The 23,894-nt window shown below is 39.1% G+C and overlaps 1 protein-coding gene across 2 annotated transcripts in view; it reads right to left on the bottom strand.

Moving 5' to 3' along the window:
- AATF (apoptosis antagonizing transcription factor) overlaps nt 1-23,894 on the bottom strand; it is a 98,732-nt gene that overhangs the window by 19,223 nt on the left and 55,615 nt on the right. The window contains exons 9-11 of one of the 2 annotated variants that reach the window (XM_060135663.1): nt 16,019-16,086; nt 13,709-13,789; nt 5,489-5,560 (exon numbers count right to left, since the gene is read on the bottom strand). In XM_060135663.1, the coding sequence (XP_059991646.1) occupies nt 5,489-5,560; nt 13,709-13,789; nt 16,019-16,086 (221 nt within the window). The remainder of the gene's footprint in view (nt 1-5,488; nt 5,561-13,708; nt 13,790-16,018; nt 16,087-23,894) is intronic. The other variant, XM_060135664.1, reaches the window with a different exon arrangement.

Below are 23,894 nucleotides of genomic sequence, written 5' to 3'. Positions count from 1 at the left end.
AGAATAAGAAATCAAAAGGGCTGGAGGGGCTTCCCTGGTGGCGCAGTGGTTGAGAGTCCGCCTGCTGATGCAGGGGACACAGGTCCGTGCCCCATCAGGGGAGATCCCACATGCCGTGGAGTGGCTTGGCCCGTGAGTCATGGCTGCTGAGCCTGCATGTCCGGAGCCTGTGCTCCGCAACGGGAGAGGCCACAGCAGTGACAGGCCCACGTACCGGAAAAAAAAAAAAAAAAAGGGCTGGAAATTTTGTTATGTAATTTTTCACCATGATTAAAAAAGGGGAGGGGTGGGCTGGGACAGAAGCTACTTGGGTATTCAAAAGCCAGTTTTATCCAAATGGCTCACAGGGCAGAAGCCTTAAGGCAAAGAAGCTCTTTCATTTATGTAATACTTCAATAGAGAAAATCAGGACCTTCCCACCTCCTCTTTATATTATAGATATAATTTTCAAAATGAACATGTCCTATTCTGTTGATAAAAAGCAATACAAATTTATTGTAAAAAAAAAATCAAATACTACAGAAATAATAGACTAGAAAATAAAATGTGTCTTCTACTCCACCCTGCCCAGCAATAAACATGTGAAGAGTTTGGTGTACACTGTTTTCAGAGTTTCTTATTTTTTTTAGTGACACTTAATATGAATGCATCCTCATGGCAGGAAATTAGAGCAAAACAGAAGTATGAGAAACAAAAAAAGGTGGAAATCTCCCTTTGCCCCTTCCTCCTCCCAGTCCCTTCCCTGTAGGTAAACATTTTAAATATTACTGATGTGTAACATATCCATACATACGTATACATACACAGCTGTTTAATATTTATTTTAAAAACATAAATGGATATTACATAAATGGATGTTTCTTTTTCTAGTTAACAAAATAACCTGGAGATCTTGCCATGACAGTATAATATATTTTTTTGTAAGGCACCACTTTTTCTTCAATCGTACACATTTATTTACTCAAAAGTAGGATTATGATATAGTATTCTGTAGTCTACTTATTACATTAAACATTATATTAATATGTACAGCTCCACTTCCTCCTTTAACAGTTGCTTATAACTTCAATGAATGATTTTCTGTGATTTTATTTTAACTAGTTCCCTATTGATGGTCATCTGGATTGTTTCTTATTTTTCCCCATTATAAACAATGTTGCAATAAAGATCCTTGATACAAAAATATTTGCTAACTTGCTATTTCCTTAGGTCTCCTTAGGTCAATTCCTAAAAGTGAGATTTCTCTGGGTCAACAGATACATTTACATTTAAAATTTTGAAAAACATTGCCAAATAGCCCTCCAAAATGATTTTGCCATTTTACATTCCTAACAACAGTAAATGAAAGCGTCTGTTTCCTCACACCATCGACATTAGTGATTATCACTCTTTTAATGTTTTCCAATTTAATAAGAAAAAAATGAAATCTCATTATTTTAATATCCATTTATTTGATTAATGAGATTGACAGTCTTTATATTTTTTGGCCATTTGCGATTTTTCTTTTACGATCTCTAAGTTTGCTTGTTGACACGCTTTACCCATTATTTTTATTGGGATATTCTTAGAGATCTGTAAAAACTCTTTCCATAGCATTCTTACACAGTAATGTTACATTGAACTTTTTCTTCCCAGTTTGTCATTTACTTATAACTTTGTTTTTGGTATCTTTTTCACTGTGACTCTTATGTAGTCATAGCTACTAGTACTTTCCCCGTGGTTTCTGGCCTTCGTGTCATGCGTACAAAGCCTTTCTCTACTTCAAAATCATAAAGAATTCTCTATTCATACATGCACACCAAGAATGACATATCTGTAACTTTGTTCTACTCTACCATAGATACAACTATAAAAATGGGTTGAATTTTCCCAGAAGTTTACCTTCAATAAATCTATATCATTGTTTAAAAAAAAAAAAAAAACAGAATGATATATCTGTAACTTATCAAAACCAGAACTATTCACTTGGAGAAAAGTATCAATAGTATGCACTGATGCTGAAATGAAAGTTTCCCATTCCTCAATATTTTGTGGCGTACAAAGTGAGAAACCAAATAGAACAGTGCTAGATTATTCCCAGTTATGGAATTACCTAAACAAAAAACAAAACAGGCCAAGCTATGACGGGCTCCTTCTTAAGATATAGTTTTAAAAAAAAGGATACTACCTAACACTACCTATGGGCCCTGGAATATTTGATACCAGAAGCAGAAAGAGCTAATACTCACTTACTCTGTCTATAGTTAGTCTGGCCTATTCAGACTCTGGAGCACAAGCAGTAACGTGGATGTCTGCCTCTGTGTCCTTAAGAAACACAATGCAAAGGGAGCGTACTTGGTAAAAACAAATGCTCAGTTCTCCAGCTGTAACACTCTTATTAAATTCCTTGTTACAAAGTGGCTAAACCAGCGGGAGAACAATGCTGATAATTAGCAGCGTCTACAAGGGATAGCTTTTCCCCCCACTAACACCAAATGCCACACAGTTACCCAGCAAACACATTCCCAACCCCTCCTCCCTTGCCTGCTCTACCTGAAGTGGCAACATAACAGAGTTATGACCAATGAGATATGAGAAGTTGTTTTTGGAGGGCATTCTGATAAAAGAAAATCAGTATGGCTGACACCACTCCTTTCCTCTTCTTCCTGCCTGGAATGCATACTTGATGGCTAAAGCTGCAGCAACCACCTTGCAACCACAGGGGGAAGACCAAGGTATGTTGGCCTTAATACTACTGAGAAGGGAAAAGCCACTGCCAGTAATTACCTGCCACCCCTAGGAATATTCTGTTAGAAAAATAAACTCCCATTTGCTTATACCTCTGTAGTCATATTTTATGTTTCTTGCAGACCAAGCCCAACATAATCCTAAATAATAAAGTCGTTTTCAAATAAACTTTATGTCTAGCATATAGTAGACCCTTAAAAACTATGAGTGAATAAACAAGATTCTGGGAAACTAAGTGTCCGGGGGTATCAGGTGATTCAAGAAAAATCCCAGCTAGGAATGACAATCGATTTCTAAATGATCTAGTAGTACTATATTCAAAAGATGCCACCAATACTTAAACTAGATTTCACTTTATGCCTGGGATAATAATGTTACCTTAATGGATTTTAGTTTTTAAGTGCCTAGTTTTCCTTTTCTATTGAAGTAATTTTTTCATGTCATCCTGACAGAGAACCTAAGAAGCATTCATTTTACTCTATTATTTTTTTAATTTGTTTTTTCTCTTGCTTTTATTTATATATTTATTTACTTATTTATTGGCTGTGTTGGGTCTTCGTCGCTGCACGGGCTTTCTCTAGTTGCGGCAAGCGGGGGCTACTCTTCGTTGCGGTGCACGGGCCTCTCGTGGTGGTGGCTTCTCGGTGGCTTCTCTTGTTGCAGAGCATGTGCTCTAGGCGCACAAGCCTCAGTAGTTGCAGTATGCGGGCTCAGTAGTTGTGGCACGTGGGCCCTAGAGGGCATGGGCTTCAGTAGTTGTGGCGCGTGGGCTCAGTAGTTGCGGCGTGTGGGCTCAGTAGTTGAGGTGCATGGGCTCTAGGACCCACAGGCTTCAGTAGTTGTGGAGCGGGGGCTCAGCAGTTGTGGCTCTTGGGCTCTAGAGCACAGGCTCAGTAGCTGTGGTACACGGGCTTAGTTGCTCTGGCATGTAGGATCTTCCTGGACCAGGGCTCGAACCTGTGTCCCCTGCATTGGCAGGCGGATTCTTAACCACTGCACCAGCAGGGAAGTCCCTCACTCTATTATTTTTAAAAACAGATCAGACCCAGAAATAAATGGAAAAACAAACAAACAAAACCCAGCCAGACAAAGGCATTCATTTGCAAAGCACAGGAGAGTGCAGGAAGTCACAAAGATGTGCGTATAAATGGACTCAGCGCCACCCGTAAGCTATTTTGTACTCAAAGCACTGAACAAATGCAAACAAAAAATTGATCATCGTGTTCAACTAAACTTGCACATCTACTACTTTTCAAGCAAGGGGGGAAATCTGATGGGGTTTATTAGCAAACTAAATACTCTCAAATAAAAAGGTTGAATGTAGCTTGAGGGATAAAGCTGGCAAAACCCACCATATGCCTACATTATGACCAATAATTTCACTTGGTGAAGACTTATGTTTTAAAATGTCTATCACAGCATTACAACAATGATAATTAAAAACAATTTAAATTTCCAAAAATTAGTGAATGGCTCAATAGGTAATATTATAAAAATATTACACAGTCACTTAAATTTTTGAATAATTTTAATGACATGAAATGGTCACAGTATACAAAATATTTAAAGAAAAAATCACAATACAGAATATAATTCTGTATTGTTGAATATAATTTTAATTATATAAAAATAAAAACAAGAACATACTAAAAGGGGACTCAAAGACTGAAAGGAAATATTCTGAGATACTAAAAGTGGTTGTCTCCTATGTATGGGTATGTGTGTACACACACATTTCCTACCTCCTTCCTATACGCTGAGAGAGCCTATGAACAATGACACCCAGAACAATGAGCACCCCAGCACCCAGACCTTAGGTTCTAAAAACCACAGTTCACTAAAAAGAGTGAGAACTCCCTGGAGAAAGACTGACTCCAGGGCTGGAACAGAGAAAATATAAGATGAGCCTAGAACACCTAACTGTGGTGGAAAGTAAGGAAGCACTCAAGGAATAACTAGGGACATCTCACCAAGATGCAAGCCAGCTTGAAGGGGCTTCTGTTAACCTGAGATAATTTTAAATCAAAATAAATAATGACAGTAACAGATCATAATTAACTTGAATAAAATAGGAGAGCATGAATCCATACTGATATAAATGAATAAATAAATGCTAAATAAATCAAGGAGAAGGAATATAGATAGATAAATAATATTATAAAAATATTATGATGTAGTAGAATGCCAACTAATAAATACAAAAGGAATGATTCTTTAAAAAGTGGTTATCTCCGAATTGAGTACACGTATACATTTTCTTCTGTACACATTTCTAGTTTCAGCTTTGTAAAATGAGCACGTACTTCTTTTGTAAAAATACTCAAAATAAAAAAAAACCTCAACAGCAGCCTGAACAAACACAACATAATGCACACCTCTAGAGCAATCTCTAGACCCATTTTTAAAAGGAGAACATATGCATAAAACCCCCAAACACATGAAGCAAGTGTGTGTGCTGTCCTAACCCATCTGTCTAGAGAAGAGCTCCGATGTCCTAGGCAGGTGGCTAAAGTTAAAAACAAAACAAAACAGCAAAAACAAACAAAAAACCCACCAGAGGCAGCACTGAGATTTACGGGAATTTTGTTTTGGTCTTACAGTAATGATGGGAATGAAGAGATGTGACGAGGACCCTTGCTATGATGCCAATGACAAATGGTTCACTGATAAGAAGAAATGGAGAGGGCGACAGGCTGTAGAACAGGTCAATATCAGGCTGTCATGAAGCCATTTGAGACATATAATTAAATCTATTACTCACCTGGCATCATCATTCATTGTGGTATGGTCAATAGGTGCCATGAAGCTCAGAAGCCTGCTAAGGACGTGAAACCTAATAAAGTAGGAAACAAACAGGCAGCAACATTAGTAACTATTAACCTAGAAAAGGAAATACACCCTACCAAGTAACAAACTCCAGAACTGATCACAGGTATACCTGGCTCCAGAGTGCAACAGGGAACAATTCATAGGCACGAACCACTCACGACCATAAAAACACTTTTTCCTTAAGACTACAGGAGAAAAGTGTGATAAAAGCACATTGTGAATGACAGTAGCTCAACAGAGCTCCAACGCCCAAAAAATGAGTAGATAGACCCGTGCCCTTGAGCAATCTACTAGCCCTTAAACATCACTCCAGACAAAGACAATGAAGAGATGACTACCTCATCTTCCCTCCTCTACACACATCTTAATCATTTTTCAGTGTCATTAAAGCTACCTACTGGCAGTAGCACAGGTAGTGGCATAACATTCAAATGGAACACCTCACCACCACCATCACTCACTAGCTCCCTGAGTCAGAAAAGGCTTCTAGAATCACCTTCACTCACTAGCTCCACCAGGTCTTTCATTTCACCCTTTTTTTTTTTTGGCTGCATTGGGTCTTCGTTGCTGCACGCGGGCTTTCTCTAGTTGTGGCGAGCGGGGGCTACTCTTCACTGCGGTGCGCAGGCTTCTCACTGCAGTGGCTTCTCTTGTTGCGGAGCACGGGCTCTAGGCGCGCGGGCTTCAGTAGTTGCAGCACACGGGCTCAGTAGTTGTGGCTCACGGGCTCTAGAGCGCAGGCTCAGTAGTCGTGGCACACGGGCTTAGTTGCTCCGCGGCACGTGGGATCTTCCCGGAGCAGGGCTCGAACACGTGTCCCCTGCATTGGCAGGTGGATTCCTAACCACTGCGCCACCGGGGAAGCCCCTCACCCATCTTCAAATGACACGTGCAACTGAGTACATAAGAAGTCTGATCCTTAGATCTTCAGTCAAGGTGTTACAGAAATTTAAGTTATGTCACCTCCATCTCCCACCAATAGAAAAAAAGGGTATTTTTGTACAAAGTGCTTTGAGATCCTCTGGTGAAGGGGGGCTGAACAAATATTTGACCTTATACAGAAGAAATTACACCAAAGAGAATTCAAAGAAGGTATCCCTTTCTGTTCATTATAAAAGGAGAAGCTGAAGGACAATATGCACAGTATATTTGTTGGCCAAAAAGTTCATTTGGGTTTTTCCATGTTACGGAAAACCCAAATGAACTTTTAGCCCAGCCCAATAAAATTCTAACCAGAAAAACTTGTTCTTGGGCAAAACACTATCCACAAAAAAATATGATATAAATATTTTCACATGTGTAATGTTTTACAGTTTTAAAAACATTTTTACACACATCAAAGAATTTGATTCTCTACTACACCACCAATAGCCAAGCCTCCCAAATTTCATTCATTTTTTTAACAAATGAATTTAAAAGAATAATAGTGATGAGATTTTTCCCATTATAAGAGTAATACAAAAAGCATTAATTCATTACAGAAAATTTAGAAAACAAACCAACTGAGCACACACAAAAATACATACATAGGGGCTTCCCTGGTGGCGCAGTGGTTGGGAGTCCTCCTGCCGATGCAGGGGACACGGGTTCGTGCCCCGGTCTGGGAGGATCCCGCGTGCCGTGGAGCGGCTGGGCCCGTGAGCCATGGCCGCTGGGCCTGCGCGTCCGGGGCCTGTGCTCCACAACGGGAGAGGCCACAGCAGGGAGAGGCCCGCATACAGCAAAAAAAAATAAAAAATAACATACATAGTTCTTCCACCCAGAGAAGAACTGTTATTAATATTTATTATTAGTAGTAGTTTAATATTTTGGTTAATTATGTTCATTTTATTTAATTAATTAATTAATTTTTTTTTTTTTTTTTTTTTTTGCGGTACACGGGCCTCTCACTGTTGTGGCCTCTCCCATTGTGGAGTACAGGCTCTGGACGCGCAGGCTCAGCGGCCATGGCTGACGGGCCCAGCCGCTCCGCGGCATGTGGGATCTTCCCAGACCGGGGCATGAACCTGTGTCCCCTGCATCGGCAGGTGGACTCTCAACCACTGCGCCACCAGGGAAGCCCAATTATGTTCATTTTATATAGAAATCCATACACACACATAATTTCATATCTTTTTTTTTCACTTAGCATTGTATCTCAAAGTTATATACAAAATTCCAGGAATGGAAGTACCATAACTATATTTTCATATACTTGAACATTCATATTGCTTCCAATTCTTCACTTTTTATAAGATGCAACAAAATATCTGTTCACTGTACATTTTTTAATGTCCCTATCTCCTAATTATAAAAAATAATATATAATTTCAAATTCCAAAATGTATAGAGAGCTGACAAGTTCCCTGTAGTCCTATACCCCAGAAATAATCACTGTTAATTAAATCACTGTTAATCATTGTTAAGTTTGTCTGTGGCATTCTCCATTTATAAGACAAATATAAACTTTATATATTTTCACATAAAAATGAGACTGTAAGATACTTAATATTCTGCATTATGCTTTTTTCCACTTTGTCATATTCTATTCTTTTTCATAGTTACAGGATATTCTGTCGTGTCAATATAATTTATTAAACCTCCTACTGATAGGCATTATACAGCCTATCTCCTTTAAAAACCATATTAAACAGTGCGAAAGTGAAGACTTTTTAAAACTTTTAGAAATTTATTTTATTGACACATAGTTGATTTACAAAACTGTGTTAATTTCTGCTGCATAGCAAAGTGATTCAGTTACACACACACACACACACACACATTCCTATTCATATTCTTTTCCATTATGGTTTATCGCAGGATATTGAATATAATTCCCTGTGTTATACAGTAGGACCTTGTTGTTTATGCATTCTATATATACTAGTCTGCAACTGCTAATCCCAAACTCCCAGTCCATCCCTCCCCCACTGCCCCCCATTTGGCAACCACAAGTCTGTTCTCTATGTCTGTGTCTGTTTTGTAGTTCATTTGTGTCATATTTTACATTCCACATATAAGAGATATCACATGGTATTTGTCTTTCTCTTTCTGACTTAGCTAAAGTGAAGATTCTTTTCTTTTTTTTTGTGGTACGCGGGCCTCTCACTGCTGTGGCCTCTCCCGTTGTGGAGCACAGGCTCCGGATGAGCAGGCTCAGCGGCCATGGCTCACGGGCCCAGCCGCTCCACGGCATGTGGGATCTTCCCGGACCGGGGCACGAACCCGTGTCCCCTACTTCGGCAGGCGGACTCTCAACCACTACGCCACCAGGGGAGCCCGAAGATTCTTATATATAAATTATTGCATGTTTGTTCACACATTTCTATGGGATAAATTTTGAGATGTGGAATTGCTTTGCTGGTGAATCGAAAAGTATGCATATTTAAAATTGAAAAAGTAAGCTAAATGCCCTCCCAAAGGTTACGTTAATGTACAAGAATATAATTATTTACATAACCTTTTCATTTAAGTATAAAGTGTAAGTACAATTAATAAATATATTTTAATGTCTTTAGGCTTCACCAAACTTCACTGTTCATCTGAAAAAATGAAAACTGTTCTTGGCTGTGTCCAAAAACAGGTTTAATTTACTGTCTAGACAAAGACTATGAACTATACCTTATAGTTGTGTTGTCCAATCCGGGAGTCACTGGCCACACGTGGCTACTGAGCACCTGAAATGTGCCAAACTGAGATGTGCTCCAGATTTTGAAAACTTGAGATGCAAAAAATGTAAAATATATCACTAATAATTTTTAAAACAATAAATTGTTGAAATAATATTTTTTATATATTGGGTTACGTGAAATATTAAGTTCACTTGTTTCATTTTTTCCCCTTTTCAATTGTGGCTACTAGAACATTTAAAATTACGCAGGTAAAGACATTTTTATTGGATGGCACTGCTCTGTGGAATACCTTTACACTTTAGTAAAATATATTCAATAACTATTAGCTGCATGATGAAAGACAGGCTTTAAGAAGTAATCAGATTTAGTAATGTGTACTTAATACAATGCATTTTACCTAATCTCAGTGCTACTGAGGATGGATGCATGTTTTAGTATTAAAATACCTTTTACCAACCATACTAAGAAGAGATAAATATAATTTTGTTGCAGAAGAATAGACAAACACAAAACACAGTATGACACCTCATTATTAAAGACCCGAGAGCTTCATTCATTTACATTATGAATTCTGCTTAAATCATGATCAAATCCACTTACAGATAATGCTGAGTAAAAGACTGATAATCAATAATTATAATTACTTCCCAAAACCAAAACATTTCTTTTTTTTATAAGTTATTTTCCAGCATCCAACTAGCAAATTGCCACACCCAGTCTGACCAGGATGATGCCACTGACCTGCTACCATTTAAACTAAGGTTTCCACAAGGTGATGTTCATCTTTGCTAGGACATTTCTTCTCTCTCCAACCATATCACACAGAGCAAAGCTTGCTCACTGGTGGAATCTAGTACCAGTGATGACAGTTGGCACATCCCACCAGCTCTTCTGGGGGTCTAATTTAAGGAAGTTATTTATGCTATTCTCATCTAGCCTGGGCCCCTTGTTAAATCCATCATGGCAGAATTCTAATGTAGCCAAGGTACTATTTTGGTGTCTGCAAAGGTCCTGGCCAGAGAAACAACTCAATAGCCACAGGTTAGAAGCATGGGCTCTGGAATCAGACCAATTAGCTCAAATCCAAGTTTGTGCTTGCTAGTTCTGTAACCTGGGCGAGCTACTTACCTTCCGAACTACTTTACATGAATTAGCTAATTCAATCTGCATAACAATCCTATGAGATGTGCCTTTTATCATCATGCTAGGTTGACAGATGAGGAAACTGAAGCACAAAGATGTAAAGTATCTTGCCCAAGGTCTAAAGGCCAGTAAGTGAAGTGTCAGATTTCAAACCCAGACAGTTTAGCATTAGAGCCTATGCCTTTTCTACCTCGGCATGTAAATTGCTTTGCAGTGCCCAACAGAGTTTTATAAATGTTAGTTGTTGCTATTGCTAACAAGATCACTCTGATTCTGACCACATCCCGCACACTGATGTTCACAAAGAGAGCCAGGTGAATACTGATGATAAAACTGCAAAACAATTCAAAGCACATGACCTTATTTATTACTTTTCTTTTTACCTCTTATTTGGCAGTAATTTTAGGCTTATAGAAAAGTTGCAAAAATAGTGCAGAGAACTCATGTATATCCTCACCTAGCTTCCTCTAACGTTAACAGCTTACACAAGTATAGTGTAATTATCAAAATTAGGAAATTAACATTGGTACAATACTATTAACTAAACCATAGACCTTATTCAAACTTCACCCATTTTTACCCTAGTGTCCTTTTTCTTTTCCAGGATCCAACCTAGGACCCCACATTGCACCTAACTGTGGTGTCTCCTTAAGTCTCCTCCAATCTGTGACAGGTGCTCAGGCTTCCTTATTTTTCAATGACTTGCTACAGTCTATAAAGTCTGAATTCTGAGCTTGACCACAATCTAGCGCTCACTTATTCATACAGCCTCATCTCCTGCTATTCCCCCATACTCAGTTTAAGTCTCTGCCAAAACAAATGCAGTTCCCAAAACGGACGTGTACACTCTCAAGTCTGTGTTTTGGCAAACATTATTCTTTGTGGCCTTTCCCTAGGCTAACTCTTCCTAGTCTGCTCACTTCACACTGTGAAGTGTGGATGCTGCATCTTACAGAAAGTCTTACCTGACAAGCGTGTTAATTTTACTGTTATAATCATCCAAAAACATGTCTATGAGGCACTACGGTAGACGGTTAAGGTTGGAACTGTCTTGAAAAAACAGTGCAATACTTGCCCTCAAGGGACACACGATTATAGCTACTTGCCCTAATAGTTTTAAAACTCATAAACATATGATAATGTAAAAAAGGCATTTTTGGCCACTCTCAGTTCTTTTGAAGAGCGTATATTTGCAACAGCAACGTCAACAGATAAACACAAGAAACCAAAGAAACTAATATTTTCGAATGCTTCCTACTTACCAGACATATTCACCTTGTTTTAATCCTCAAACCAAATCTATAAAGTAGGGATTAGTATCTCCACTTATTAAATGAGAAAAGTGAGGCTCAGAGAATAAAGAGCAACCAAAATCATAGAGCCGGACAGAGCCAGTCTCCTGATCTGAAATCTTGGGCTCCTCCCTCTAGAGAGCATTTAAAGCCTCACAAAGCTATTAATTAATTAGAAGTACAGTTGATCTACAATATTATTAGTTTCAGGTGTACAACACAGTGATTCAATATTTTTATAGATTATACTCCATCTAAAGTTATTATAAAATAATGGCTATATTCCTTGTGCTGTATAATATATGCTTGCTCCTTATTTATTTTATACACAGTAGTTTGTGTCTCTTAATCCCATACCCTTATCTCGCCCCTCCCTCCTTCCCTCTCCCCACTGGTAAGCACTGGTTTGTTCTCTGTATCTGTGAGCCTGTTTCTGTTGTGTTAGGTACATTCGTTTGTTTCATTTTTTAGATTCCACACGCAAGTGATAACATAGAGTATTTGTCTTTCTCAAAGCTATAATTTTAAAAGCACCGTACTGAAGAAAAGTCTAATCTCAAAATTAAAGAGTAGGTATTTAATCAGCCTGGTCAATTACAAAGTACTAGTAATAACATTCTTCTTTAAATCCTTCCAGGCCGAGGCGGGGTGGGGGGGTGGGGGTGGGTGTACAGAAGAGACAGGTACAAAAGAGGCATGTATGTGAGTGAGTAAGTAAATGAACGTTCCAGGAGGAGACTGATCCAGTCTTGGAATAATAACAGCAATAATAATGATAGGAATGATGGCAACAGACACGTATATAGTGCTTGCTGTGTCTCTGGCACTGTTCTAAAAGCTGTATATATACTTACTCATTTAAACCTCACAGCAACCCTACAAGTCTCGTACTATTATCATCCCCATTCTACAGATGAAGAAACTAGCACAGAGAGTTTAAGGGTCTTGCTCGGAGTAACTACTAGAGTGTCATATCCCACACTGTCAAAGCTGGGATTCAAACTCAGGCAGTCAGGCTCTTGAGACCATGCTCTTAACCAGTACACTGAAAACAAACTTGGAGAAGTATGAAGACTTGGAAACTTCAACATATGAAAAAACATAAACAAATTATAACAATTTAACCTGAGATTTAAGAAAGTGACTTTCAATCACAAGATGATGAAAAGCTACTTTGCACTTCTGCAAAGTTTAAGAAAAATAAGCATTTCCTGATGAGTTTTGTTAAATACTAAAACAGGTTAATTGAAGTAGTGAAATCTGCTTCTCTGAATATATTTAAAAATGAGACAGATCCACATTTGTCTAAAGGGAATTTAATGACAGGCAGGCTCTAATAAGGATGTGGGATTAGCTATCTGCCTAAAACTGTCCTAACACAATGAGTTTAACATTTTTTTTTCAGTGTGCACCTGAATTACAAGTAGTTTCTTTGACACTGAGGCCCTGTGAGAGTGGTATTATGTAATATATAAAAATAGTTACAAGGAATCTAAGTCTGAAAGCATAGCAATGTCAATTCTACTCTTGCCCCATCTTTTGTCTCCATACTTTTAAGACTCCTTCAAGGGCTCACAGGGTTGAGGGCTTTCCTACACTCAGAAATGTCTCTCTGTTCTCATACAAATTATATTCCTCATCTCATTTAAGCACAGTGTTAACATTCTCTGGAATCCTTCATTTTTACCTTTTTAGCATATTGCGTACATGTATGGCATCATGAAAATGGACCAATATAATTCTATGTCTAAACGACTCCAAAGTACAATTTTTATATTGTTCTAAAGAAATCATTTTTTAAAACTAAGGCAATTTCAACGATCTTGTCTTATTTCCTTATTATTTCTCTTTCAGGGAAATGCAAATATCATTTAACCCATCCATTCACAACAGTAGAACAAGAAGTAACTGAAACTCTTTCCATTACAGAGTAAAAACAAAACCGGAGTCTCAAAAAAAGCCTCAAATATTGCTTTAGTTATTTTTCTGCTCCTGAAAAACAGAATCATCAAAAGAAATAGAAAAATGATGTAATAGCCAACATGCAAGAGAAGAGATATGGATAACAACACACAAGATTAACAGTTTTTCTAAAAAGTAACTCACCGAAGTTTCCTTCCTTTGCTGGCTTTCCTATCTACTTTCTTGTGGATTTTGCTTCTTAACTTCTGGATTGCAAGCCACTGCCTAGGAAATTCACAAGCGATGTTATGCATCATCACTAATGGAAATAGTTACATGTATCGACAAATCGGAATTTTTCTCACTAACAACACTGCAGAAAGAAATCATCAACCTACATCAACTTCCTCAAGACAGTCTGGGGCCACAGAGACTAATCAACAGACGAGGATTTGTGCAATGGCTTAAAGAAACAAAAACAAAAACAAATGGCAGCTGGGAAATTCTACAGCAAATTTGGTTAACAATGCTCCTTAGTATTTGGAGTTACTGTGACAAGCACTAAATCTACCAGTCTGCAGGAAAACCCATCAAACTGAGTATAGCTGCTTGGGTTTGCTTTTAATGTTTTAGCTGCGCGGCCTGTTCTATGACTAATATTGCAGCTGCTGTTTGGTTTGAGCACGTGAATTCTTTAAATCTAATTTTCCCATTGTTAATGCCCAACTGCTTTTTCCTGTGCTTTCCACTTTTCTAAGTGTTAAGAATTATCCACTATTGATACTAGTTTTACAGTCATTTTATTTATTTAATTTTCATTTCAGCTATAATATTTCAGAATGTGTTGTTCAAAGGTAAGGGCTTTTTTTCCCGCAATATAATCTCAATACCAAGAGCCCCAATATAATCTCAATACCACTGTCACACCTAAAAAAAGTTGACAATAATTCTTTACTATCAAATATTCACTCTAAATTTACGAGGTCGTCTCAATTTTACAGTTAGTTTGCTTGAATCAGGATCCAAACAAGATTCATATATTCTGCAGTCATTTTATTTTACTTTTATTTTTTTAACATCTTTATTGGAGTATAATTGCTTTACAATGTTGTGTTAGTTTCTGCTGTATAACAAAGTGAATCAGCTATATGTATACATATATCCCCATATCCTCCCCTCTTGAGTCTCCCTCCCACCCTCCCTATCCCACCCCTCTGGGTGATCACAAAGCACCGAGTTGATCTCCCTGTGCTATGCAGCCGCTTCCCACTAGCTATCTATTTTACATTTGGTAGTCTGCAGTCGTTTTAGATTAAAAGAAATTAATTTTTCAAATAAAAGATACTGGGCTAAGAAAATCTTCATATATTGCTCATATGAACAAATGTGGGGGGAAAAAAGGAAAAACAGCAGCAGCTACTCATCTTACCTGATTTACACAATGAAAATTTAACATCAAAAAAAAAAAAATCCAGGGAAATCCAATTACTGTAATCTTAATATAATCTTAATTACCATAATCTATTTTATTGTAAAGTCAGATAAATGTACAATATAATCATCACTTAAATGCAATTTGCTCTATCACATTAAATTTATGGTGAACAGCTCTCTATAGCATTCCAGAGATATACAAAATATCAACATCCTACCCTAAAATTCATGTTTTACTCACATAAAATTATTTCATCAACACAAATTTTTCATTGTGATCTCAAAATGCTGCTCTGCCCCAGAATCCCATTCTGATACTTGCAGCTTTTGTTTCCTTTCATGCTTTTGCAAATTATGGCTCATGGCTATTTAAATGTACACTATTCATTAGGTAGCACTCTCAATGTCCTTTTTATTTTCCAGCCACAGGATGAAGCATACACAAGGGCCTTCCTTCACTACTTTCCATTCTACCCTGACATCTGGGTAATGCCGCCACGTTCCATTTCTAATTGTGCCACAGCTTTCACTGAAGGGGTGGAGGTCTAAATTAGGGCACACTCTCCCAGAGCAAGGAACCTGTTGTGCACAGTGCCACGTCCTGACAGCGGAGAGCATGCATCTGGGTGGATGCTTTTTACCCACTGGTCAGAGATTGATACAGATAAAATCACAGCCCAATCCAGAGAGCAAAGAGATTAAGAAGGACTTTGTGAAACAAACCCTAAAATAAACACCTATAGGCGTTTTATAATCTCTTATTCAAACTGCACTTAAGGCAATGTAGGTAGGGTAAACAATTTCCATCACTCTGTCTGTCTAGTTCTTGTTATCTTGCTTAACTTTTTTTTTTTAATTTGGCTGTGCGGCATGACTTGTGGGATCTCAGTTCCCTGACTAGGGACTGAACCCGGTCCACAGCAGTGAAAGCCCGGAATCCTAACCACTAGGCCACCAGGGAACTCTCAACTTTTATAATTATAGGACCAATCGTTGCCTTGGAGGCTGAATTAAGGAGACTCAGAGGGTGAAACTATTACACAGGCTACTTGCATGAATAGAAAGCCATATCTAAATTACCTTCCCATGGCCACCTGATCGTTGGGATCCAAGGAGCTGGTCTTCCGTTCTATGAGTTCTCGAAGGAGCTGGGGAAAAAGGAAAGCAAGTGATTTATTTATCATCTCCCAGCACCAACTGACTTTAAAAGGGCACAGGAGGAATTCTGAATGGCATAGTGACAGCTCTAAACTACAATCAATAAGGGACAACTCAGTGGCAAGAGCATGACTGAATTCCCATTAACCCTTTCATATTTATATATCTTTAAAAAGAGCTATAAGCAATAGCTGAGAACAAAGTCCATTTGAAAGACTTATTGTACTGCAGTTCATTTCAAATGGATCAATGAGTATGCAACATTCCCTTCATTGTTTTTATGATTAGTTTTGTCCACCTCATCGATATCAGTGGAGAATCTATAAAAGGTCAGGTGGGAAGGGCTGGGTGGCAAAGAGGAACACGCATCAGCTTCTCACCAACAGGATAATGGTACATGGTTAACTTCTGACCTATAACCTCCGGCAGTCAGGAAGGTCTTCCTTAGGCAAAAAGCCTTTATTAGATATAACTAAAAGTGTGGACTTCACTCTCTTGCTTTCCACAGCTGGTACCCTAGCATGCTTACTGATAAATAACTTAACCATATATGACACCAACACATTCACAGCCACAACAACTTTAATAAGGAACCTAAAGAAAGTCGTATGTGCATACTGGAAACACAACACAGACAGCCAGTCTCTCAGCCCCACAATTAACTCCAGGGGAACTCTAAATCACTCTCCTACTCTCCTCTTAATACTGGGTATCCCACCGCATGCAATCAAAGCCTAAATCTGTATCTTACACACAGACTGAAGAATTTGCATTGGATCTTAAAGTCCCACGTGAGAAGAAGCAATGGATTTAAAAGTTAAACACTAAAGAAGGAGAATTTTAAATTACAATAATAAACTAGATATCATCTCTCCTACACAAGTGCTATATACAGGGAAATAGCAACAGAGATTAAAATTCCAAAAATCTTCTGAGAGGGACTTCCCTGGTGGCACAGTGGTTAAGAATCCATCTGCCAATGCAGGGGACACGGGTTCAAGCCCTGGTCTGGGAAGATCCCACATGCCTCAGAGCAGCTAAGCCTGTGCGCCACAACTACTGAGCCTGCGCTCTAGATCCTGCGAGCCACAGCTACTGAGCCCTCGTGCCACAACTACTGAAGCCCACGCGTCTAGAGCCCACGCTCCACAAGAGAAGCCACTGCAATGAGAAGCCCGCGCACCGCAATGAAGAGCAGCCCCCCTCGCTGCAACTAGAGAAAGCATGCGCACAGCAACGAAGACCCAACGCAGCCAAAAATAAATAAATAAATAAATAAAAAATCTTCTGAGAGAAATCCAAGAGAAGACACTAAAATAAACTCCTTCCTGCTTATCACCTGTCAATAACACAGGTTTGACTTTAAAACTTGTTTCTTCACAAAAATAAGTAATTATTTTGTAGGTAAGGCATGGGAGCAATATAGATAGTTCATCAAGTTAAACAGCCAAAGTCTGTGGGAGGATAACGAAGGAGGGATAAATTCCTACGAAAGTAGTTCACTCTCTAATTGTCATTTGTTTATGTAAATAGGCACTGGAAGAAGCAAAACAAATTTGTAAAAATACTCATTTCCATATAGGACAAAACTTTATTGCAAAAGGGAAAAGGATATCTCAATCGCAAATAAAAAACCTCCTGTGATGTTTTCTCATTTGCTTATTTTAGACATTATTACTACAATGGCAATTACATTTAAAAATGCGGGGACCAGAGGCCTCTGGTTTATTATCACTAGAAAACAGCAAGCTATTTCTCTGCCCTGTTTATCTGATTGACTCCCAACATCTTTCTGACAGCCAATCTATCAGTTTATCTCCCCTACTTCATCACAGTCACTTCTGGCAGCTAAATACAAGATCCAAATCCAGTGTTACACAGACATACGACACAGGAACCCTATGTAACACCGCTACTCTGTAAACAGCTGCCCTTAAGGCTAAGCCAAAATGGGCTCTGGTTCCTAGCCAACATCCTGTCAAAAGCAAGGTTAGGGGAGGCGGGAGGGGGGGATGGAGAGGTTAACAAAAAGAATCGTTTTTTCTTTTAATAAAAAAGAAGAGAAAACAAAATAAAAAAGAAGGAAAATAATGGGATCACTACATCTCATTGCCCTTACCTTGTTCCAGCCACATAAGAGATAACAGCCACGATTCCTGGTTTTCCTAATGATCTCTGATGCCTTGAGACTGGGGCCATCACGGCCACTGGGAAGGAGCGCTCAGGGAAGGCTGCCCCAGCACAACGTGGGAGGCTGGAAACGGAAGCCGCATGACCGCAGTGGGTCTGTTACACTCGCGTGGTCTCTGCAGTTCCAACACCAAGCTGGTGCAGCGTTTAGTCTCAAGCACCCTGTGTACTTTACATATTCTGGGTTGCATTTTCACTACCCAAGTGTCTCACAGCTATTCTTAGTCATTCATGGTTAGGAAGAGAGTTTTATTCGTCTATCTGGCCGAGTCTAGTTTATTCAGTCCAATGTTTCAGAAGACCCTGTTGTGTGCAAGGCAAGAATAAGAAAGTAGCACGAAAATAAGTAAACAAATGCTTCTCGTGGCTATTGCTATTTCCCACAGCTCTATCACTGGGCTTAAATTTAATTAGGAAAAATGCTTTCAAAAAAGTTGCCGAATAATGAAGTTTTAGGGATACTGCTGAAGAACTTAGCTTTGCTTCTCAGTTCAATTTTCAAAGCTTAACTTTATGACCAAACTTTTCCATTAAAATTCCAGTTTCTGTTAGTTACTGGAGCTTTTTATTTCAACAATAATGATACAATAGTCCTAATTTTCTATGTGATTTGGAAAATGGAGAGATATATGAAATATTTTTGTTCCAGCCTGTTATAATTCCTCCAGAGAGTCAATTCAGAAAGGCTTGATTGTTTCTCTAGTTCTAGGGGAAAATCATAGATGTAGTTGGGTTTCCAGGCCAGCCCACAAAAACCTATTTAACCCATAACAACATATGTGAGGAATGGCACCGACAGTACTATTCAGAATCGAATCAACATTTATAATACTCTGCCTGGAAAAATGCACGCCAGAATCAGTTAAAAATGGCAGTTTGAACACATTAGTCTATCTCTTCTCCCTTCTCAACTCCTCTAAAAGACAGTAGAGGGAAAAAAATAAATGTATTAACCCGCAAGAAAGAAGAGAAAAGGGAGAGCTAATGAGAGTAGCTTTTCACAACATTTTCAAAGACAGGAGATGAAGGAGTAAAAGGAAGTTATCACCCAAATGTCCAGAGGGAATAAAGGTGAGGGTGGAGCTAATGAGGCCCACAGAATCCCTGTGAGATGAGCTCTTGGCGGGCAGTTACCCTGAAAGGTGGAGAATGGGGAGGCGGCAGAACCATGGGCCTTCTCCATTATCCCACACAACCAAGTGACTACCCCACAGGGAGAAAAGAAGCTTTATTCTCTGGAAAAACTGGGCCACAAAAGCTCCAAACTGAGAGATGTGAGGCACGTAAGGCTGAGATGGGGCATAAGGGAAAGGCTCGATGCTCAACTCTAGGACCTTCTGTCTCCTTCCCCCACCCTCTACACAGAACGCTAGCACCATGTGTAAAATTTCCTAGGCAGGAGAGGAGAGGAGCCTTTTCTGGAGAAACTGCATGGTCGTCCCCTGTCTCCCCGGAAAATAAGATTTCCAAGTTCTAACAACCAAGACATTAGTTCACAGCAAAATTATATATAAAGGAGCCAAAAAGCTATGCCCAGGTTCCAGAGATACTTTTGAATGCCTTACTCTGAAACACGAAGGGACAGTTAAGGATCACCAACATCTGAGGAAAGCCTCAGACACAGACCAAAACAAACAGAAAAAAAAGGGACTCAAGAAAGCAACGCAGAGAACAAACGAAACAAACGCACAGAAAAAAAAAGAAGAAAGAAAAGAGAAAAGAACTCACGATGGATGACCTCAGAGAAGTGAGAGAAGACACATTTCCACAAGAACAGGATGCTATGAGAAAAGAGTAAAACAAGAAATTAAACGCAAAACAGAAATGTTTAAAAATTTCAATAGAATAACTGGAAGATAAATGTACAAAAATCTCTTAGATATGAAACAAAAGGCCCAAAGATGATACCCCCTGATTATTTGTGAGAGAAGAAAAAAACTTAGAGGATAATCCAGAATGTCAAACACCTGCCTAACAAAGGCTAGGAGAAAATTATTAATGAAATAATTTTTAAAACTTCCCCAATCAAAGGACAAGAATGAACCCACCACAACCTAGTGCAACCTAGTGCAATGAAGGAAAAAGGACCTTTTGTAAGATACATCATCGTGAAATGTGGAACTCCAGAAGCAAAGAGAAGATCCTAAATGGTTAGAGGAAAAATAGGTCACATGTAAAGAGGATGACCACATGGCCCCAGCTACCCCAGAGAGTCCTGGTTAATGCCTGCTGTCCTGCTATTCTTTCAGGCTAGCACCTCAAGGGTTCTAGTTTTGACAATGAATTATACAGTCACCCTAAATATTAAGGACTGTAAATCTAAATGGGATTAGACATCTCAGTAGCAATAACAGATGCCAGAGGACAGCAGAGCAAGGCCTTCAAAATTCTGAGGAAAATAACTTTCAACCTCAAGTTCCATACACAGCCAAAATCCTAACCAAGTATGAGAGTTACATAAAGCATTTCACATAGGCAAGGACTCAACAATTTACTTTCCACACGCTCTTTCACAGGAAGATGTGCCTCAGTAAAATGAGAGCACACGGCAAGAAGGACGAAGACAGGAGATGTTAGAAAACAGGTCTACCTCAGGAAAGAAGTGAGGCAAGTCCCAGGACTACAGATGGCACAGCCCCAGAGAGTCTGTTCCAGAAAGGAAGAGTCCAGGGAGCTCCAGGAGCGAGCGCTCCAGGAGAAAGGGGGAAAATGATAGGTTAAGTACATCTTTTAAAAGCGGGTATTATTCGCTCTAGGAAAAAACAAATTTGTAAGGAAATGTAATCATAGTACATCACTTGTGAACATTTATTTAATCATATATTGGAAACAACTGTTTTCACAAAACTGCGACAATAAGTACAAGAGAAGAATGGAGAACTGAAGTATTGGGAGTGAGGAGGGAGCAGGGCCTCACTACCACAATGGGAAATCAAGAGAGGATTTCAAAAATGATGGACATCAATAAATCAACAGTCATATAAACACGTTATTTAAAACCATGCAAGTAGGACTTCCCTGGTGGCGCAGTGGTTAAGACTCCGCCTGCCAGTACAGGGGACACGGGTTCGAGCCCTGGTCCGGGAAGAGCCCACATGCCACGGAGCAACTAAGCCCATGTGCCACAACTACTGAGCCCATGTGCCACAACTACTGAGCCTGCGCTCTAGAGCCCGTGAGCCACGACTGAGCCCGTGTGCCACAACTACTGAAGCCTGCATGCCTAGAGCCCGTGCTCCGCAACAAGAGAAGCCGCCGCAATGATAAGCCCGTGCACCGCAATGAAGAGTAGCCCCTGCTCGCCACAGCTAGAGAAAGCTCACGTGCAGCAACCAAAACCCAACACAGCCAAAAAATAAACAAATAAATATATTTTTTAAAAAAATCTCTTATGAATATCTTTCTGTTCCGTAAAATAAAACATGAAAACATACTAGAAATAATACAAATAACATTTATTTTGATTTGCTGCAGATAATGCCAAACAACTGTTTATAACTTTATTGAGCTATAATTCACTTACCATACAATTCACCCAATTCAGAGTGTATATAATTCAGCACTTTCTAGTAAATTCAGAACTGTGCAATCATATTTAATTTTAGAACACTTTCATCCCACCTAAAAGAAACCCCATACTAGCTGTCATCCCCAGTATCCACCAGCCACATACCCCCAGTAGCCCTAAGCAACCACTAATCCTTCTGTCTTTATAGACATGCCCATTCTGGACATCTCATATAAAGAGGATCATATAATATATGGCCTTTTATGACTGGCTTATTTCACTTAACAGATTTTCAAGCTTTATCCACATTGTAGCATATGTTGGTACTTCCTTCCTTTTAATGGCTGAGTAACATTCCTTCGTGGATGCCGTGGCATCGTCCATTGCTGCATGGAGCCACAGATGCAGAAAACAAGCTTACGGTCACGATAAGCGGGGGGTGGGGGATAAACTGGGAGGCTGGGAATGACACATACGCACTACTATATATAAAGCAGATAATAAGGACCAACTGTATAGCACAGGGAACTCTACTCAATACTCTGTAATGGCCTATATGGGAAAAGAATCTAAAAAAAGAGTGGATAGATGTATATGTATGACTGAATCACTTTGCTGTACACCTGAAACTAATACAACATTGTAAATCAACTATACTCCAATAAAAATTCTTTAAAATTTCATATGTTTGTAATAAAATTGATCAGAGTATTTTTGTATGATGTGCATAAAAAAATATTCCTTTGTATGTATATACCACATTAAGTTTAGCCACTCACCATTGAGGGACACTTGGGTTACTTCCACTTTATGGCTATTATGAATAATGCTGCTATGAACATTCATGTACTACTCTTTGCGTGGACATATGCTTTCATCTCTCTTGGGTTTATACTTAAGAGGAGAATTGCTAGCTCATGCAGTTAACTCTACATTTAACATTTTGAGGAACTGCCAGACAGTCTTCCAAAAATGCTGCATCACTTTACCTTCCCACTACCAGCATATGAGGGGTCCAACTTCTCCACATCCTTGCCAGCACTTGCTATTACCTGTCTTTTTCATTACAGCCACCCTAGTGGGTGTAAAGTATTATCTCATTGTGGTTCTGATTTGCATTTCCCTGATGGCAAATGAAGTTAATCACCGTTCTGTGCTTACTGGCCATTTGCGTATCTTCTTTGGAGAAATGTCTATTCAGATGTTTTGCCCATTCTTTAATTAGGTTGTCTTTTTATGATTGAGTTTTAAGAGTTCTTTATATACTCTGGATACCAGTCCCTTATTAACGCCCATTCTGTGGACTGTCATCGAAGTTTTTAACTTTGATGTGGTCCAATTTTTTCTTTTGTCATTGGTGTATTTGGTATTGTATTTAAGAAGCCACTGCCTAACCCAAGGTCATGAAGATTTACTCCCATGTTTTCTTCTAAGAGCTTTATAATTTTAGTTCTTATATTTAGATCTAGGATACAGTTTGAGTTAACTTTTACGTGTGGTATGAGGTTGGGGTCCGACTTCATTCTATTGCATGTGGATATCCAAAATGCACCACTTGTTCAAAGACTATTCTTTTTTTTTTAAACAGCTTTATTTTTTTTTATAGATTTACTTTTATTTGAATACATTGTTTTTTGTGCTTTCTTTTTGTCTGCGTTGGGTCTTCATCGCTGTGCATGGGCTTTCTCTAGTTGCGGCGAGCGGGGGCTACTCTTCGTTGTGGTGCGTGGGCTTCTCATTGCAGTGGCTTCTCTTGTTGCGGAGCACGGGCTCTAGAGCGCAGGCTCAGGAGCTGTGGCGCACGGGCTTAGCTGCTCTGCAGCACGTGGGATCTGCCCAGATCAGGGATGGAACCCATGGTCCCCTGCATTGGCAGGCGGATTCTTAACTACTGCGCCACCAGGGAAGTCCCTTCAAAGACTATTCTTTTCCCCATTGAATTGTTTTGGCACCCTTATCAAAAATCCAAGTAATTTTTAAAGCATTTGGTTTTATAGCCTCATATTCCCAGGCTTTCTGAATTTGTAACCCACAGTTACTGACTCCTACCTCTCAGGTTTCCATGGTTCATAGCCACAGATGCCTGAGATGGAAAAAAGG

Source organism: Lagenorhynchus albirostris, chromosome 20 (genome assembly GCF_949774975.1).
Source record: "Lagenorhynchus albirostris chromosome 20, mLagAlb1.1, whole genome shotgun sequence".
NCBI classification, from domain to species: domain Eukaryota; kingdom Metazoa; phylum Chordata; class Mammalia; order Artiodactyla; family Delphinidae; genus Lagenorhynchus; species Lagenorhynchus albirostris.
Note: the sequence above shows the minus strand (reverse complement) of the source record. Positions and strands in the feature narration are given on the sequence as shown.